At 49.8% G+C, this 17,246-nt stretch overlaps 1 protein-coding gene across 2 annotated transcripts in view; it reads right to left on the bottom strand.

The window, feature by feature from the left end:
* PRORP (protein only RNase P catalytic subunit) overlaps nucleotides 1–17,246 on the bottom strand; it is a 322,568-nt gene that overhangs the window by 33,875 nt on the left and 271,447 nt on the right. Inside the window, exon 6 of one of the 2 annotated variants that reach the window (XM_085627437.1) lies at nucleotides 5,505–5,700. The exons of the other annotated variant lie outside the window; for it this stretch is intronic. Within the exon in view, the coding sequence (XP_085483563.1) occupies nucleotides 5,505–5,700 (196 nt within the window). The remainder of the gene's footprint in view (nucleotides 1–5,504; nucleotides 5,701–17,246) is intronic. 2 annotated transcript variants of the gene reach the window in all.

The raw sequence follows: 17,246 nt of genomic DNA, 5'->3' as shown, positions 1-17,246 counted from the left end.
TGGGGTCTAGAAGAGGTGTGTTATTGTCTGGTGAATATGGGTCTCCCCATGTGTCCAGGTTGGGATTTGTGTCATCAGGATCTTCATAAGGGTCTTGTGGATCATTATTTATGTCCTCATCTGGGTCCCCATCAGGCTGTGGAGGCATGGGGGGTGTGTATGGCACATAAGGCAGAATAGGAGAGAGAGGAGGAGGAGTAACAGGCCTAATAGGAGAAGTAGCAATGTCCTTCCTTTTTAGAGGAATAGGAGAGGGTAAGGCAGGAGGAATTTTCCTCTTGTGGAGCACCACATGACCTGTGTTAGGGTCTATGATGATTCTTTTCTGTTTTGGATCGACAGGATCCGGATAAAACAGCTCCTCCTCTGTATTTGGTGGTTTCGGCACCGAAGATTTTTGGTGTTTCTTACTGGGAGTCGAAGGATTTGTAGGCTTCGGCTTCGACTTGTTTGGCTCGGGAACCTTGTTTTTGTTCGGTTTGGGAGCTTTATTGACTTCGACGTCCTTTTTCGGATCGACCGTTTTCTTGGGTTCGATCTGTTTTTTAGGCTCGGTGACCTTTTTGGAGTCGTTAGTCTTTTTCGGGTCGATTAACTTTTTCGGGTCGATATTTTTCGTGTGATCAACCGTTTTTGGGAACGGTCGAGTCTCTCGGCGCCGGAGCCGGAGTTGGTGCCGTATGTGTTTTTCTCGGTGCCGAAGGCATTTTTGGTGTAGGGAGGTACGGTTTGCTCGGTCCCGAGCTACCGGAAGGCTTTTCTATTATCTTCGGAGCCGGGCCCGAGGGTGGGGCTTCCGAAGGGATGTTTCGATCGTGACGAAGGCCTTGTGGCGATGTCTTGACCGGAGCCTTATGTGGGGTGATTGGGACAGGGGCATCGGTACTCACGTGCTGCCCCGCCGGGATTGGGTCATCTGAGTCTGATTCTTCGAATGTGACGAGCTGTAGGTCGTCCGAGTCCTCGGCATCCGAGGGGTCGTCATAGATATCGTCCGGTGCCGGTGCTGCTGCTTGTCGATGCATCGCTTGTCGATGGGCCCTCCGGTTCCTGATTGTCTTCTTGGAACGGGAGAGCGCGCAGGCTGAGCAGTCTTCTTCTTTATTCTCCGGAGATAGACATCTGTTGCACACCGGGTGATGATCCGTGTGTGGGTATTTAGCACCGCACTGGGGGCATTTTTTGAAGGGGGTCCTTTCCATGGGCCCGAGACCCGCGTGGCGTCGATAGGCCCGGAGACCTGCGTCGATGAAAATATGGGAAATAAAGTCCTGTAAAGTTGTAGGGTGTCGACCGGAGAGCAATCCCGTCGAGATACGTTTGATTTGCTGTGAGTAAAGTTGAAAACTTCGGAGTGGAAGTTGGCGTCGCAGAAGTACATCCGAACCCGATGGCGGAAAAAAACAATCTGACGATGGAGGAGCTGTCCATGCGCACTGTAGTCCAAGGGAGGAGTCACCTATTTCGTGAGATCTCGAAGACTCTTCCAAGACAACAATGTGCAACATCCGGACCCAACACTAGGCGGCGATCTAATGCAATAATGTGACTGCAGCAGCTCATATGCCTCGAACACAATAGTTCCATGGCTTGCCATAAGACAGGTCGGGAGATTACTGATAGCTCGGCCTATATAATAACCATGAGGCAGATAACATATATACATTAGTTACATGGCCTGGCATAAGACAGGTCGGGAGATTACTGATAGCTCAGCCTATATAATAACCATGAGCGGTACAAAAGGGGGTGGTGATGGACGGAGCATCAGAACCAATCAAACACTCACACCCAGTCAACAGATCTGGGTTTGATCCATCACCGTTCTTTAGCCCACTCTGCCACCCCAGTTCAGACATGGCCATATGCAAATCAGTCTGACCCTGTGCCTCATGGGAACAGTCCAGCCCGAACTGCCAAGCCATGCCTTCCCTGGACCAGAAACAAGCTTCCTAGGACCGGTTTCTGGCATTTCAGCCGTCTTCAGCCAGGCTTGCTTGAATCCAGTGGCAAAGTGAGCAAGGGACTCACGTCTGAGCATACCCTGCCAACTTATGGCGAACAAAGCGGTACAAAAGGGGGTGGTGATGGACGGAGCATCAGAACCAATCAAACACTCACACCCAGTCAACAGATCTGGGTTTGATCCATCACCGTTCTTTAGCCCACTCTGCCACCCCAGTTCAGACATGGCCATATGCAAATCAGTCTGACCCTGTGCCTCATGGGAACAGTCCAGCCCGAACTGCCAAGCCATGCCTTCCCTGGACCAGAAACAAGCTTCCTAGGACCGGTTTCTGGCATTTCAGCCGTCTTCAGCCAGGCTTGCTTGAATCCAGTGGCAAAGTGAGCAAGGGACTCACGTCTGAGCATACCCTGCCAACTTATGGCGAACAAAGCGGTACAAAAGGGGGTGGTGATGGACGGAGCATCAGAACCAATCAAACACTCACACCCAGTCAACAGATCTGGGTTTGATCCATCACCGTTCTTTAGCCCACTCTGCCACCCCAGTTCAGACATGGCCATATGCAAATCAGTCTGACCCTGTGCCTCATGGGAACAGTCCAGCCCGAACTGCCAAGCCATGCCTTCCCTGGACCAGAAACAAGCTTCCTAGGACCGGTTTCTGGCATTTCAGCCGTCTTCAGCCAGGCTTGCTTGAATCCAGTGGCAAAGTGAGCAAGGGACTCACGTCTGAGCATACCCTGCCAACTTATGGCGAACAAAGCGGTACAAAAGGGGGTGGATCAAACCCAGATCTGTTGACTGGGTGTGAGTGTTTGATTGGTTCTGACGCTCCGTCCATCACCACCCCCCTTTAGTACCGCTTTGTTCGCCATAAGTTGGCAGGGTATGCTCAGACGTGAGTCCCTTGCTCACTCTGCCACTGGATTCAAGCAAGCCTGGCTGAAGACGGCTGAAATGCCAGAAACCGGTCCTAGGAAGCTTGTTTCCGGTCCAGGGAAGGCATGGCTTGGCAGTTCGGGCTGGACTGTTCCCATGAGGCACAGGGTCAGACTGATTTGCATATGGCCATGTCTGAACTGGGGTGGCAGAGTGGGCTAAAGAACGGTGATGGATCAAACCCAGATCTGTTGACTGGGTGTGAGTGTTTGATTGGTTCTGACGCTCCGTCCATCACCACCCCCCTTTAGTACCGCTATATAATAACCATGAGGCAGATAACATATATACAATAGTTCCATGGCTTGGCATAAGACAGGTCGGGAGATTACTGATAGCTCGGCCTAAATAATAACCATGAGGCGGATAACATATATACAATAGTTCCAAGGCTTGGCATAAGACAGGTCGGGAGATTACTGATAGCTCGGCCTATATAATAACCATGAGGCGGATAACATATATACAATAGATCCATGGCTTGCCTCGTCATTAGTTCTCTTGCCCGGCTCTGGCTCACCTGTCATTAATTATCTGGTTCTTCTCGGGCTTGCCCCTTGTCATTAATTATCTGTCCCAGCCCAAGTTTGCCTCTTGTCATTCATTAATCCCCTGGCCCGGCTCGGAGTCTCTTGTAATTAATTCGCTGGACCCGGCCCTGTCTCGGCCCTGGCCAGCCTCTTGTCATTAATTCTCTGGCCGAGCTCGGTCCTGGCCCTAGCCAGCCTCGTCATTAATTCTCTGACCTGGCTCTGGCTTGCCTCTTGTCATTAATTCTCTGGCTCGGCTCTGGCTTGCCTCTGGTCATTAATTCTCTGGCTCGGCTCTGGCTTGCCTCTTGTCATTAATTCTCTGGCCTGGCTCTGGCTTGCCTCTTGTCAATAATTCTCTGGCCTGGCTCTGGCTTGCCTCTTGTCATTAATTCTCTGGCCTGGCTCTGGCTTGCCTCCGGTCATTAATTCTTGCTCTGGCTCGCCTCTTGTCATTCATTCTCTGACCTGGCTCTGGCTTGCCTCTTGTCATTAATTCTGGCTCTGGCTTGCCTCTTGTCATCAATTCTGGCTCCTGCTCGCCTCTTGTCATTAATTCTCTGACCTGGCTCTGGCTCGCCTTTTGTCATTAATTCTCTCACCTGGCTCTGGCTTGCCTCTTGTCATTAATTCTCTGTCCTGGCCCTGGCCTGCCTCTGGTCATTAATTCTCTGTCCTGGCCCTGGCCTGCCTCTGGTCATTAATTCTCTGTCCTGGCCCTGGCCTGCCTCTGGTCATTAATTCTCTGTCCTGGCCCTGGCCTGCCTCTGGTCATTAATTCTTGCTCTGGCTCGCCTCTTGTCATTAATTCTCTGTCCTGGCTCTGGTTTGCCTCTGGTCATTAATGCTCTGGCCTGGCTCTGGCTCGCCTCTTGTCATTAATTCTCTGGCCTGGCTCCGGCTTGCCTCTTGTCATTAACCCCTTCTGTGCCACGCCCTTTCCCCCTCCTGTGCCGGGCGTTTCCCACGCGGGTGGGTTTCATGACGAGATAGTCTCGACATGGGCACAGCGCGACCGTGCTCCATGACGAGACTATCTCGTCATGGGCACAGAAGAGGTTAATTCTCTGGCCTGGCTCTGGCTTGCCTCTTTTCATTAATTCTCTGACCTGGCTCTGGCTTGCCTCTTGTCATTAATTCTCTGACCTGGCTCTGGCTTGCCTCTAGTCATTAATTCTCTGGCTCGGCTCTGGTTTGCCTCTTGTCATTAATGCTCTGGCCCGGTTCTTGTCATTAATTCTCTGACCTGGCTCTGGCTCGCCTCTTCTCATTAATTCTGGCTCTGGCTTGCCTCTTCTCATTAATTCTGGCTCTGGCTTGCCTCTTCTCATTAATTCTGGCTCTGGCTCGCCTCTTCTCATTAATTCTGGCTCTGGCTCGCCTCTTCTCATTAATTCTCTGGCTCGGCTCTGGCTCGCCTCTCGTCATTAATTCTCTGACCTGGCTCTGGCTTGCCTCTTTCATTAGTTCTGGCTCTGGCTTGCCTCTGGTCATTAATTCTCTGGCTCGGCTCTGGCTCGCCTCTCGTCATTAATTCTCTGACCTGGCTCTGGCTTGCCTCTTTCATTAGTTCTGGCTCTGGCTCGCCTCTCGTCATTAATTCTCTGACCTGGCTCTGGCTTGCCTCTTTCATTAGTTCTGGCTCTGGCTCGCCTCTGGTCATTAATTCTCTGGCTCGGCTCTGGCTCGCCTCTCGTCATTAATTCTCTGACCTGGCTCTGGCTTGCCTCTTTCATTAGTTCTGGCTCTGGCTCGCCTCTCGTCATTAATTCTCTGACCTGGCTCTGGCTTGCCTCTTTCATTAGTTCTGACCTGGCTCTCCTCTTGTCATTAATTCTCTGGCTCGGCTCTGGCTCGCCTCTTGTCATTCATTCTCTGGCTCGCCTCTGGTCATTAATTCTCTGGCTCGGCTCTGGCTCGCCTCTGGTCATTAATTCTCTGGCTCGGCTCTGGCTCGCCTCTTGTCATTAATGCTCTGGCCCGGTTCTTTTCATTGATTTTCTGGCTCGCCCACCTCTACCTCGCACCTCCCCTACCTACATGCTTGGACCCCCCAGCGAGCGTTACCTGAAAGGAGACTCTCCTCCCGGGGACGTAGTCGGGCAGCACCAGCTGGTGCCCCCGCTGCCACTTGAAGAAGAGGCGCCGGAGGCGGCCGTCCCCCAGGCAGGCCTTGTGGTCTCTCAGGAGGTCCCGGGTGACGAACCTGCACTGGTTCCCGGAGCTCAGCGTGGCGTAGAGAAGGAAGGGGTCATCCTCGGACCTGCGGGGTCACAGGAGACATGGATGAATGAATGGGCGGGTGAATGGATGGGTGGGTGGGCGGGTGAATGGAGGGGTGAACGGGTGGGTGGGTGAATGGAGGGGTGAACGGGTGGGTGGGTGAATGGAGGGGTGAACGGATGGGTGGGTGGGTGAATGGAGGGGTGAACGGGTGGGTGGGTGGGTGAATGGAGGGGTGAACGGGTGGGTGGGTGGGTGAATGGAGGGGTGAACGGGTGGGTGGGTGGGTGAATGGAGGGGTGAACGGGTGGGTGGGTGGGTGAATGGAGGGGTGAACGGGTTGGTGGGTGAATGAGTGGATGAATGGATAGGTGGGTGAATGGGTGGGTGGGTGGATGGATGGGTGGGTGAATGGATGGGTGAATGGATGGGTGAATGGATGGGTGAATGGATAGGTGGATGAATGAATGGGTGGGTGGGAGAATGGGTGGGTGGGTGGGTCTGGATGGATGGGTGAATGGATGGGTGAATGGATGGGTGAATGGATGGGTGAATGGATGGGTGGGTGGGTGAATGGATGGGTGAACGGGTGGGTGGGTGAATGAGTGGATGAACGGATAGGTGGGTGAATGGATAGGTGGGTGGATGAATGAATAGGTGGGTGGGTGAATGGGTGGGTCTGGATGGATGGGTGAACGGGTGGATGGGTGGGTGAACGGGTGGATGGGTGAATGGATGGGTGAACGGGCGGATGGGTGAATGAGTGGATGAATGAATGTGTGAATGAACTGGTGAACGGATGGATGGGTAGATGAATGATTAGTACACCTGGCACACACACGCTGATGAACTGTGGAAGATTTCAAGGGGACACAACACATTAAGGGGTTTCACGGGGTGAGGCCAGGAATTGCGGGAGATGAGAGGGTGGCACATGAAGTATGGAAGATCAGAGAGGGATGCAAAGGATTATGGGAAGTCACAGGCTGACACGAGAAATTACTGCAAAACAGAGGGGGCAGTATATACCGGGACACTAAAGAGGGGCACAGAGAATAATGGAACACAAATGAGAAAAGAGGAAATATTGATCATCACACAGCACCAAGGAAGAAGAGAGACGCTGAAAGGAACCAATGGGAAAAGAGAGTGCGGCACAGGGAACTATAGGACACGATGGACAGATGCAAGAGTTATGAGAGAGAAAAGCGAAGCATGCAAATACTGAGAGATGATAAAGACAAAAGCTAAAACCAATGGCAAGTGAGAGAGAAGGTGGGAGGGTGTTAGAGGAGAAACCAATGAAAGATTAGAGAATGACAAGCAACAAACAGGAGTTCACAGGGAAGAAAAAGAAAACCAACAGGAGCTCACAGGGAAGAAACAGAAAACCAACAGGAGCTCACAGGGAACGAAAAGGAACCAACAGGAGCTCACAGGGAAGAAAAAGAAAACCAACAGGAGCTCACAGGGAAGAAACAGAAAACCAACAGGAGCTCACAGGGAACGAAAAGGAACCAACAGGAGCTCACAGGGAAGAAAAAAGAAAACCAACAGGCGCTCACAGGGAAGAAAAAAGGAACCAACAGGAGCTCACAGGGAAGAAACACAAAACCAACAGGAGCTCACAGGGAAGAAAAAAGAAAACCAACAGGAGCTCACAGGAAAGAAATAGAAAACCAAAAGGAGCTCACAGGGAAGGAAAAGGAACCAACAGGAGCTCACAGGGAAGAAAAAAGAAAACCAACAGGAGCTCACAAGGAAGAAGAAGAAAACCAACAGGAGCTCACAGGGAAGAAACAGAAAATCAACAGGAGCACACAGGGAAGAAAAAAGAAAACCAACAGGAGCTCACAGGGAACGAAAAGGAACCAACAGGAGCTCACAGGAAAGAAATAGAAAACCAACAGGAGCTCACAGGGAAGGAAAAGGAAACCAACAGGAGCTCACAGGGAAGAAAAAGAAAATCAACAGGAGCTCACAGGGAAGAAAAAAGAAAACCAACAGGAGCTCACAGGGAAGAGAAAGAAAACCAACAGGAGCTCACAGGGAAGAAACAGAAAACCAACAGGAGCTCACAGGGAAGAAAAAGAAAACCAACAGGAGCTCACAGGGAAGGAAAAGGAACCAACAGGAGCTCACAGGGAAGAAATATAAAAACCAAAAGGACCTCACAGGGAAGAAATAGAAAACCAACAGGAGCTCACAGGAAAGAAAAAAGGAACCAACAGGAGCTCACAGGGAAGAAATATAAAAACCAACAGGAGCTCACAGGGAAGGAAAAGGAACCAACAGGAGCTCACAGGGAAGAAAAAGGAAACCAACAGGAGCTCAGAGGGAAGGAAAAGGAACCAACAGGAGCTCACAGGGAAGAAAAAGAAAACCAACAGGAGCTCACAGGGAAGGAAAAGGAACCAACAGGAGCTCACAGGGAAGAAATATAAAAACCAAAAGGAGCTCACAGGGAAGAAATAGAAAACCAACAGGAGCTCACAGGAAAGAAAAAAGGAACCAACAGGACCTCACAGGGAAGAAATATAAAAACCAACAGGAGCTCACAGGGAAGGAAAAGGAACCAACAGGAGCTCACAGGGAAGAAAAAGAAAACCAACAGGAGCTCACAGGGAAGAAAAAGGAAACCAACAGGAGCTCACAGGGAAGAAAAAGGAAACCAACAGGAGCTCACAGGGGAGAAAAAGAAAACCAACAGGAGCTCACAGGGAACGAAAGAGAACCAACAGGAGCTCACAGGAAAGAAATAGAAAACCAACAGGAGCTCACAGGGAAGGAAAGGGAACCAACAGGAGCTCAAAGGGAAGAAAAAGAAAACCAACAGAAGCTCACAGGAAAGGAAAAGGAAACCAACAGGAGCTCACAGGGAAGTAAAAAGGGAACCAACAGGAGCTCACAGGGAAGGAAAAGGAACCAACAGGAGCTCACAGGGAAGAAAAAGAAAACCAACAGGAGCTCACAGGGAAGGAAAAGGAACCAACAGAAGCTCACAGGACAGGAAAAGGAAACCAACAGGAGCTCACAGGGAAGTAAAAAGGGAACCAACAGGAGCTCACAGGGAAGGAAAAGGAACCAACAGGAGCTCACAGGGAAGAAATATAAAAACCAACAGGAGCTCACAGGGAAGAAATAGAAAACCAACAGGAGCTCACAGGAAAGAAAAAAGGAACCAACAGGAGCTCACAGGGAAGAAAAAGAAAACCAACAGAAGCTCACAGGGAAGGAAAAGGAAACCAACAGGAGCTCACAGGGAAGTAAAAAGGGAACCAACAGGAGCACACAGGGAAGGAAAAGGAACCAACAGGAGCTCACAGGGAAGAAATATAAAAACCAACAGGAGCTCACAGGGAAGAAAAAGAAAACCAACAGAAGCTCACAGGAAAGGAAAAGGAAACCAACAGGAGCTCACAGGGAAGTAAAAAGGGAACCAACAGGAGCTCACAGGGAAGAAAACGAAAACCAACAGGAGCTCACAGGGAAGGAAAAGGAACCAACAGAAGCTCACAGGACAGGAAAAGGAAACCAACAGGAGCTCACAGGGAAGTAAAAAGGGAACCAACAGGAGCTCACAGGGAAGGAAAAGGAACCAACAGGAGCTCACAGGGAAGAAATATAAAAACCAACAGGAGCTCACAGGGAAGAAATAGAAAACCAACAGGAGCTCACATGAAAGAAAAAAGGAACCAACAGGAGCTCACAGGGAAGAAAAAGAAAACCAACAGAAGCTCACAGGGAAGGAAAAGGAAACCAACAGGAGCTCACAGGGAAGTAAAAAGGGAACCAACGGGAGCACACAGGGAAGGAAAAGGAACCAACAGGAGCTCACAGGGAAGAAATATAAAAACCAACAGGAGCTCACAGGGAAGAAATAGAAAACCAACAGGAGCTTACAGGAAAGAAAAAAGGAACCAACAGGACCTCACAGGGAAGAAATATAAAAACCAACAGGAGCTCACAGGGAAGGAAAAGGAACCAACAGGAGCTCACAGGGAAGAAAAAGAAAACCAACAGGAGCTCACAGGGAAGAAAAAGGAAACCAACAGGAGCTCACAGGTAAAAAATATAAAAACCAACAGGAGCTCACAGGGAAGGAAAAGGAACCAACAGGAGCTCACAGGGAAGAAAAAGAAAACCAACAGGAGCTCACAGGGAAGAAAAAGGAAACCAACAGGAGCTCACAGGGGAGAAAAAGAAAACCAACAGGAGCTCACAGGGAACGAAAGGGAACCAACAGGAGCTCACAGGAAACAAATAGAAAACCAACAGGAGCTCACAGGGAAGGAAAAGGAACCAACAGGAGCTCACAGGGAAGAAAAAGAAAACCAACAGGAGCTCACAGGGAAGGAAAAGGAACCAACAGGAGCTCACAGGGAAGGAAAAGGAAACCAACAGGAGCTCACAGGGAAGTAAAAAGGGAACCAACAGGAGCTCACAGGGAAGGAAAAGGAACCAACAGGAGCTCACAGGGAAGAAATATAAAAACCAACAGGAGCTCACAGGAAAGAAAAAAGGAACCAACAGGACCTCACAGGGAAGAAATATAAAAACCAACAGGAGCTCACAGGGAAGGAAAAGAAAACCAACAGGAGCTCACAGGGAACGAAAAGAAACCAACAGGAGCTCACAGGAATGAAATAGAAAACCAACAGGAGCTCACAGGGAAGGAAAAGGAACCAACAGGAGCTCACAGGAATGAAATAGAAAACCAACAGGAGCTCACAGGGAAGGAAAAGGAACCAACAGGAGCTCACAGGAAAGAAATAGAAAACCAACAGGAGCTCACAGGGAAGGAAAGGGAACCAACAGGAGCTCACAGGGAAGAAAAAGAAAACCAACAGGAGCTCACAGGGAAGAAAAAGAAAACCAACATGAGCTTAGAGGGAAGGAAAAGGGAACCAACATGAGCTCAGAGGGAAGTAAAAAGGGAACCAACAGGAGCTCACAGGGAAGAAATATAAAAACCAACAGGAGCTCACAGGGAAGTAAAAAGGGAACCAACATGAGCTCAGAGGGAAGTAAAAAGGGAACCAACAGGAGCTCACAGGGAAGAAATATAAAAACCAACAGGAGCTCACAGGGAAGTAAAAAGGGAACCAACAGGAGCTCACAGGGAATAAATATAAAAACCAACAGGAGCTCACAGGAAAGGAAAAGGAACCAACAGGACCTCACAGGAAAGGAAAAGAAACCAACAGGAACTCACAGGGAAGAAAAAAGGAACCAACAGGAGCTCACAGGGAAGAAAAAAGGAACCAACAGGAGCTCACAGGAAAGGAAAAGGAACCAACAGGAGCTCACAGGAAAGGAAAAGGAACCAACAGGAGCTCACAGGAAAGGAAAAGGAACCAACAGGAGCTCACAGGGAAGGAAAAGGAACCAACAGGAGCTCACAGGGAAGAAAAAGAAAACCAACAGGAGCTCACAGGGAAGAAAAAGGAAACCAACAGGAGCTCACAGGGAAGAAAAAGAAAACCAACATGAGCTTAGAGGGAAGGAAAAGGGAACCAACAGGAGCTCACAGGGAAGAAATATAAAAACCAACAGGAGCTCACAGGGAAGTAAAAAGGGAACCAACATGAGCTCAGAGGGAAGTAAAAAGGGAACCAACAGGAGCTCACAGGGAAGAAATATAAAAACCAACAGGAGCTCACAGGGAAGTAAAAAGGGAACCAACAGGAGCTCACAGGGAATAAATATAAAAACCAACAGGAGCTCACAGGAAAGGAAAAGAAACCAACAGGAACTCACAGGGAAGAAAAAAGGAACCAACAGGAGCTCACAGGGAAGAAAAAAGGAACCAACAGGAGCTCACAGGAAAGGAAAAGGAACCAACAGGAGCTCACAGGAAAGGAAAAGGAACCAACAGGAGCTCACAGGAAAGGAAAAGGAACCAACAGGAGCTCACAGGAAAGGAAAAGGAACCAACAGGAGCTCACAGGGAAGAAAAAAGGAACCAACAGGAGCTCACAGGGAAGAAACAGAAAACCAACAGGAGCTCACAGGAAAGGAAAAGGAACCAACAGGAGCTCACAGGAAAGGAAAAGGACCCAACAGGAGCTCACAGGGAAGAAACAGAAAACCAACAGGAGCTCACAGGGAAGAAAAAGAAAACAAACAGGAGCTCACAGGGAAGTAAAAAGGGAACCAACAGGAGCTCACAGGGAATAAATATAAAAACCAACAGGAGCTCACAGGAAAGGAAAAGGAACCAACAGGACCTCACAGGAAAGGAAAAGAAACCAACAGGAACTCACAGGGAAGAAAAAAGGAACCAACAGGAGCTCACAGGGAAGAAAAAAGGAACCAACAGGAGCTCACAGGAAAGGAAAAGGAACCAACAGGAGCTCACAGGAAAGGAAAAGGAACCAACAGGACCTCACAGGAAAGGAAAAGAAACCAACAGGAACTCACAGGGAAGAAAAAAGGAACCAACAGGAGCTCACAGGGAAGAAAAAAGGAACCAACAGGAGCTCACAGGAAAGGAAAAGGAACCAACAGGAGCTCACAGGAAAGGAAAAGGAACCAACAGGAGCTCACAGGAAAGGAAAAGGAACCAACAGGAGCTCACAGGGAAGAAACAGAAAACCAACAGGAGCTCACAGGGAAGAAAAAGAAAACCAACAGGAGCTCACAGGGAAGAAAAAGAAAACCAACAGGAGCTCACAGGGAAGAAAAAGGAACCAACAGGAGCTCACAGGGAAGAAATATAAAAACCAACAGGAGCTCACAGGGAAGAAATAGAAAACCAACAGGAGCTCACATGAAAGAAAAACGAACCAACAGGAAATCTGACAGACAGGGGGAATGATAGGAGATCTGACAGACAGGGAGAATGATAGGAGATCTGACAGACAGGGAGAATGATAGGAATACAGTGGGTGGCACAAGGAATATTGGGATATCAGAGAGAAACACATGGGGGGTGAGATCTCAGGGGAATTATGAAAGATCAAAGAGAAACAGGGATAAAGTTATAGAACATGACAGGGACGGAAAATAATGAGAGATCTGAAAATGATCGGAGCTTTGAGAGACCATCTGATGGAGACCCACGAGCGGGGCACAAAGACTCAATGAACCCATCAAATCATAACGATGAGGGACACAGGTAAACACGGGGTGAAGCGTGAAATGGCAGGGGTTGAAATGCAGTTATTTTGCACACAAATAACGGGATTCAGAGCATGTTTGATGCCGGGTCATTCCTTGCCAAAGGACCAGGATTGAACATCCAGAGATGGAAGAATGAAGTGTGTCCAGAAACTGCTTAGAAATTATGGGAAATGCATGAAGGAATATTAGATCAAAAAAAGTACAAACATTGAAGAATGTAAGGAATCCACTCAGAGATCCATGGGAAATGGCATATTCGAACAATACACATTTTCAACTAGTGTTACCAGGAGCAGGCGACACATAAAATCAAAAAATCATGTGTAAAGGTAGTGGAATCAATAAAGTGCAGACAAACAGAAACTGTGGAAAATAAATAATGTACAAAACACATCAACAACAATCAAACACTTTTTGGGAAAACTATGTGCACATCCACACCCCTAATTACAACGCAGAAGAGACAGCGAAATCCTCTGGTGCCCTGGAGCTCTGAAGACCTGGCTGACGTCCAGGAAAGAACATGGAAGAGAAACCGAGCTCTCGACTGACCTCATGATGCCGCAGCTCTTGTGTGCAACACACAGAGCTCGCCACATCAGTTCAAGCAAAGTTCTGTTCCTCCCATGAAGCCACCAACAGCAGCAGACGCTCCTCAAGACAATCAAGCCCCGCACCCGCGCCCGCCTCACCTCCTACTCCTCATCACACAAACAATGCAAGGTCTGCAACTTCTTCTTCGGTGAATCAATACACGAGATCTGGCAGCGCGTCAAAGTCCTCCTCGGGAATCTTGCAGTGGTCGTCCTTCAAATCCCAACCTCTCTCAGATCTCGTCCACGAGCTCAACTTCCTCAAAGCCACATCTTATGAAGATGATGTCTCACCCTTGCTCTTCATCACGCTCTCTCTATGGACGCTCTCTCACCCCTACTCACCCCTTTCAATGCCTCACTCGCCCAAGACATCTTCCCAGAAGCTCTCAAGACAGGCCAGATCCTCCAACTTCAAAAGACACTAGACCCTGATCCCCTCGCCAACTGCTTGCCCATCCTTCACTTACTATTCATCTGCAGAATCACTAAAGAACAAGTACTTACCTTCGGTAACGACGTATCTGTAAGAGACATTGGTTAGTTATAGATTCCTTACCTTAGAATTACCCCCAGGCTTCAAACTGGATCCGGAAAGATTTTCGTCAGCAGTACCCCTGCCCATCAGAAGCTGGTGTCGGTCGACTCTGCGTTCGTCATCAACATCGTGGTCGCCGGGGTGACGTCGCGGTAGCTACATAGACGCCGCCCTCACGCACTGACTTCAGTTCTGTACATGACTTTCCACGCCAGAAGCGCAGAGCCATGCAAGACACTGACCACTGGTGCCCAAAACTAGGGCCTTGAAAGGAAGTTCTTAACCCTATAAGGCAGTTCGCAGAACGGGGAGGATGGGTGGGGCGGGAAGGAATATATAACTAACTAATGTTTCTTACAGATATATCGTTACTGAAGATAAGTAACTTGTTCATCTGAAAGAAACAGTTAGTTATAGATTCCTTACCTTAGAATAGATACCCCAGCAATAAGAACCCTGGAAGAGGGTCTGCGAACCAAGTTCACACCAGAAAGTTCTGGAGAACAGAACGGCCAAAGAAGCCGTCTCTCCGGACTTCGCTGTCCAGGCAGTAGTGTTACGTAAACATGTACAGCGATGCCCACCTAGCTGCCTGACAGATGTCATTGAGGCGGACTCCTCGTCCCAAAGCAGTAGTAGCTGCCATTGCACCTGGTGGAACGGGTGCACAGCCCCACTGGAGATGGTCCGTTTGTGCAAGGCCCGACCTTTCTTAGTGCCCACGTTACCAACGAAGAGCTGGTCATCCACCCGGAATGGTTTGGTGCAATCCAAGTAGAAAGAAAGCGCACATTTTGGATCCAGATGGTGGAGCTTCTCTTCCTCCTTTGAAGGAAGCGGAGGCGGAACGAAGGTGGGCAAAGTGATGGTTTGGCCTATGTGGAAAGAAGTAACCACCTTGGGAAGAAAGAAAGGCCTGGTTCCGAGGACAACCTTGTCTGGATGGACAGCCAGAAAGGGAGGCTTAGAAGAAAGAGCTTGCAGCTGACTCACCCTGCGTGCAGAGGTGATGACAACCAGGAAGGCAGTCTTTAAAGTAAGAAGTCTGAGAGGACAGTTATGCAGTGGCTCAAAGGGAGCGCACATAAGATATGTCAGAACCAAGATCAAATCCCACTGAGGCATTAAGAACGGAACAGGAGGAAAAAGATGAGTAATGCCCTTAAGGAAGCAATTTACAACAGGGGACTTGAAAAGAGAAGGCTGGTCAGGTAGCCTGACAAAGGTGGAAATGGCCGAGAGGTAGCCCTTTAGAGTGCCCAGAGCAGAGCCCTGCCGGGCCAAAGAAAGGTGAAACAGGAGAACCTCAGAAAGAGGGGCAGAAAGGGGATGCACAGCCTTTGCTGTGCACCATGCCACAAATGTATTCCATCGGCAGGCGTATACCATCCTAGTGGAGGGACGCCTCGCTGCCAAGATTACATCACAGACTTCGGGAGGCAGGTCAAACGACATCGACTGCCGCCTCTCAATCTCCACGCAAGAAGGTGGAGGCTGGATAGGTTTGGGTGGAGGACCGTCCCCTGCTGCTGCGACAGAAGATCTTCCCGAAGAGGCAGTCGGATCGGAGGATCGATGGCCATGTTGAGCAGCTCGGGATACCAGACTCTTCGTGCCCAATCCGGAGCCACAAGAATGACTTGGGCCCGGTCGTGCTTGATCTTCTTCAGCCCTCTGGGCAGAAGTGGTATAGGCGGAAAGGCGTATAGAAGACCGCAACTCCACTCGCGACGAAATTCCAACGCGCAGAATTGCTGACATTGCACGTTCTGTTTGGTGGAGAATAGATCTAACCAAGGCTCTCCCCACTGCTGAAAGCGACCTTGCACCACCTCCGAGTGAAGACGCCATTCGTGATCCGTCATGTACCTGCGGCTGAGTTCGTCCGCCCTGGCGTTCAGTGAACCTGCCAGGTGTTGAATCACCAGGGATATGCCCTGATGTTCCAGCCATGTCTAGAGGTGGAGGGCCTCTTGACATAGGGTCCACGACCCCACCCCGCCATGTTTGTTGCAGTACCACATGGCGGTGGTGTTGTCCGTGAACACCTGCACTAGTCTTCCCCAGACAGAGGGAAGGAATGCTTTGAGTGCAAGACGGATCGCCCAAAGCTCCAGAAGGTTGATGTGGAGCTCGGACTTCGCCAGAGACCAGAGGCCTCTTATTGTTATTGTTAATTGTGACTTATAGAGCGCTTAATACCTGCAGGTCTCTAAGCGCTGCGAGAAGATCGGCGATAGTCCCAGAGTGAGTGTTGTCTCTCAGAGGGGAGTGCTATGCCCAGGTTTCCGTGAATAATGTCTTCAATTTCTTCCTGAACGGAAGGACGGCACTTTCGGAGTGAAGCCGACCAGGCAGCCTGTTCCATAAATGCGGGATGAGGACCGAGAAGGCTCGGTCGCCTTTAGTGGTGTCGTTGAACCGTGGACATTTTAGTAGGCCCTCCGAGGAGGACCTCAGGGTACGGCCAGGGACGTATTTCACCAGGCGTTCTTTAATATATTTGGGTGCCTGCCATTTAGGGCCTTATGTGTGATACAGAGTCCTTTGAATTTAGCCCTCTGCTTAATGGGAAGCCAGTGCAGTTGTTGCAGTAGGGGTGAGGCCCGAGAGTGTCTTGGCAACTTGAAAATTAGCCTTGAAGCATCGTTCATCATCACCTGGAGTTTGCCCGGCAATGTGTCGGGCAGTCTGATATAGAGTGAGTTCCCGTAGTCAAGACGAGCCAAGATCAGGGCGGCCACCACCGTCCGCATAGTTGAAATGGAGAAGAAGGGGGATAGTTTCCTCAGCTGTCTGAGTAGGCCCACACATGTCCAGAACACGGTGGAAACTTGATTGGCCAGTGAGAGTTTGGCATCTATTTTGATGCCCAAACTTTTTACCACCAGAGCTGGAGCCACCTCTCCCATGTGGCCGCACCATCTCAGAAGGGATGCGTCTGTCACCACTGTGTGCTCTGGTTGGGGAAGGGGGAGGGATCCATCACTGCAATTGCCCTGCAGTGCCCTCCGAGATCTGGACGCAATCGGACAGATTCCCCTGATGCTGCGCCCACTGGAACTTCAGGTCCCACTGCAGAGCCCGTATATGTCACGAGCTTCTGAGAGGGGGTCAGGTGTGACTTCGGCACATTAATGGAGAACCCCAGCGAATGCAGGAGGTCGGCTGTAGTCTGGAGGCCAGTCGTCAAGATAGGGGAAGACTGGAACCCCTGATCTGTGCGGATGAGCTTCGACCACTGCCATCACTTTCGTGAACACCAGAGGTGCACTGGTATGGTCACAGGGGAGCACGGTAAACTGAAAGTGCTCGTGGCCTACTGTGAAC

This window comes from Triturus cristatus, chromosome 9 (assembly GCF_964204655.1).
Source record: "Triturus cristatus chromosome 9, aTriCri1.1, whole genome shotgun sequence".
NCBI classification, from domain to species: domain Eukaryota; kingdom Metazoa; phylum Chordata; class Amphibia; order Caudata; family Salamandridae; genus Triturus; species Triturus cristatus.
This window is presented reverse-complemented; position numbering and strand designations above follow the sequence as displayed.